Source organism: Penaeus chinensis, chromosome 19 (assembly GCF_019202785.1).
Source record: "Penaeus chinensis breed Huanghai No. 1 chromosome 19, ASM1920278v2, whole genome shotgun sequence".
Lineage (NCBI taxonomy): Eukaryota > Metazoa > Arthropoda > Malacostraca > Decapoda > Penaeidae > Penaeus > Penaeus chinensis.
Genome location: NC_061837.1, coordinates 6,999,634 through 7,002,040, shown reverse-complemented (window position 1 = coordinate 7,002,040; position 2,407 = coordinate 6,999,634). Strand labels below are relative to the sequence as shown.

The following is a 2,407-nucleotide window of genomic DNA, read 5'->3' as shown; positions in this document are numbered from 1 at the left end:
CAGCTGTACGAAATAACAGAAGCTATTCGCCAAGTCGTGGTGCTGATGAACGAAGAAGTCGAGGTCGGTCGCCAAGTAGAAATTCTCGAGAGCAATACAGCAGAAACCGATCACCAGGTCGATATAATGGCAGAAGGAACAGTCATTTATCGTCTTCCCGTGAATTTGACAAAAGCACCGTCCCGCCCGTCGGCCATCGATATGAGCCCAGGCACGGCCGCCAAGAAGGGAACATCCTGTACTTCGACGCTGCAACCTTGGAGGAGGAAACTAGCACCGCTCGCCTCGAGGTCCTTAGCATCGTGACCCACGTCATCGTAATTGCCGCGTCGATGATGACCACCATTCCCATGGCTCAAGTCACCGTCGACTGGGAGTACGTGCGTAGACGATGCCCCCTGTTCGTGGACAACAACCCTCAGACGGACGTGAACTGGGGCAACGAGAACATGTCTCCCTGCAACGTGACGGCCTTCCTTCCCCTCCTGGTGGCGGTGCTCTCGGCGTGCCTCGCCTTTTTCCACTGCAGCATCCTCCACGCCTGGCGCATGCGCGGTGACCCACCCATCGTGGCCTTCTCTAAAAAGTACGCCATCGCCACCATGGTCGTCACGGGCGTTCAGGCGGTGCTCTCGCTGGCCATCGCATGCACGCTCACAGACGGCTTCAGGCAGACGTGCCTCTCCTTCGAACTCAACCCCTGGCCCGATGTGAGGCCGGCGTCCTGTAAAGAAGGTTATGACGACCGCGACTTCTCCTACAGACTGCAAGATCTCCACACCTTTTCCAAGATCATCATCGGCATGGTCGGCGCCTGGATCTGTACCGTCGCCACGACTTTCCTCACTATTATATATTTAATCCGTGCAAAGTTGTGTTCTTGCTGCGTGGATGATTTTTGAATTAAAAATTTTGTATTGCACCGTTTGTAATTAAATATAGGATTTTGTAGATTGCGTGTAACCATACCCTTTCCATACACACATTTGTGGAATTCATGTCGAACAAAATGCAAATAAAGCAACGAAGGGAAGTACAAGAAAACACACGAAAACCCTGATGAAGCAATAAGCGCGAAAAGACCTTCGGCATATTCCGGTGTTTTCCTGTACTTCCCCTCGTTGTTCTACACACACACACTCACACACACACACACACACACACACACACACACACACACACACACACACACACACACACACACACACACACACACACACACACACACACGCAAATATATATATATTAAGAAGACTTGGATTCGCTGCGCCCCCCCCCCCCAAAAAAAAAAAAAAAAAATGAAGTCCCTGAGACAGAGAGAGAGAGAGAGAGAGAGAGAGAGAGAGAGAGAGAGAGAGAGAGAGAGAGAGAGAGAGAGAGAGAGAGAGAGAGAGAGAGAAAGAGAGAGAGAGAGAGAGAGAGAGATTTGATTTGATAACATTTATTTGCAGAACAGTGTACATGCCCTGCAAAAAGCCAGGAAACTGACTGACCAAAGCATCTATCCAAATGGCTGTGCTTTTTTTTTTGTAGAGGGCCATCAGTCAGACATTAGTGTTACATACATGCCTGAAGGGCTGTGGTATTATCACTGTATTAAACATCACTAATCACTAATCACTGTATTTTAGTAATGACATTGCCAACTTGCTGACAGAGAGTTTCAAAGTGATCCAGGTTGGTAGGAGTAAAGTCTTCATACCAGCAGGGAATTCTTTCAATGAATTCATCATGATAATTAGTAGCAAGGTGGTATCGAAGGCGTGGCTGGGGTGTGGTTCTTTTGCAAAAAGGGAGGGTTATACTTAATGCCCAGTGATCACTAACTAAGAATGGGATGACTCGCAGTACTTGGTAGTGCGTGCTGGTTGTATAGAGCTATACAGTCCAATTTCCCTCCCAGATAATGAGTTTTTTCGAAAGGGCATAATAAGTGTATGGGATCACTAGTATTTTGGAGATAAGTCATAATATACCTTACCGTTTTTGCCAGTGGTACTTCCCTCGGAGCCTAGGAGAGGATGGCGAGCATTAAAATCCCCACACAATAAGACAGTAACAGTATGTATCAAGTAGTCAGGAGGTTTAGGTACCACCTCACTATCATGTGGATTATATACATTAATGATGGTGATAGATTTACCGTTATTCAACAGAGGAGTTGTCACGATTGTCATAAATCACTTTCGATGGAATTGAGTTCTTTATGTAAATGCCAAGCCCTCTCGTAGAGGGGTTTGCAATATTTGGTCTGTCATAGTATGTGTATCCGCAATTTTTGCATAACGAGCACTAGTTCTGACTTCCTGAAGGCAACACACATCAACATTTTCGGACTGAAGGTACTGGGAGAGAGTTGCCTTGCGTTTCTGCAAACTGTTTATGTTCCAGGTAATATATTTCAAGT

General features: G+C 46.6%; 1 protein-coding gene across 1 annotated transcript in view; it reads left to right on the top strand.

Annotated features, from left to right (window-relative positions):
• The window catches only part of LOC125035313, a 4,355-nt gene extending 3,402 nt beyond the window's left edge, over positions 1 to 953 (top strand). Inside the window, exon 2 of the mRNA XM_047627618.1 lies at positions 1 to 953. This exon is cut by the window's left edge and continues 654 nt beyond it. Within this exon, the coding sequence (XP_047483574.1) occupies positions 1 to 902 (902 nt within the window). The 3' untranslated portion in view covers positions 903 to 953.
• The last annotated feature ends 1,454 nt before the right edge of the window (positions 954 to 2,407 follow it).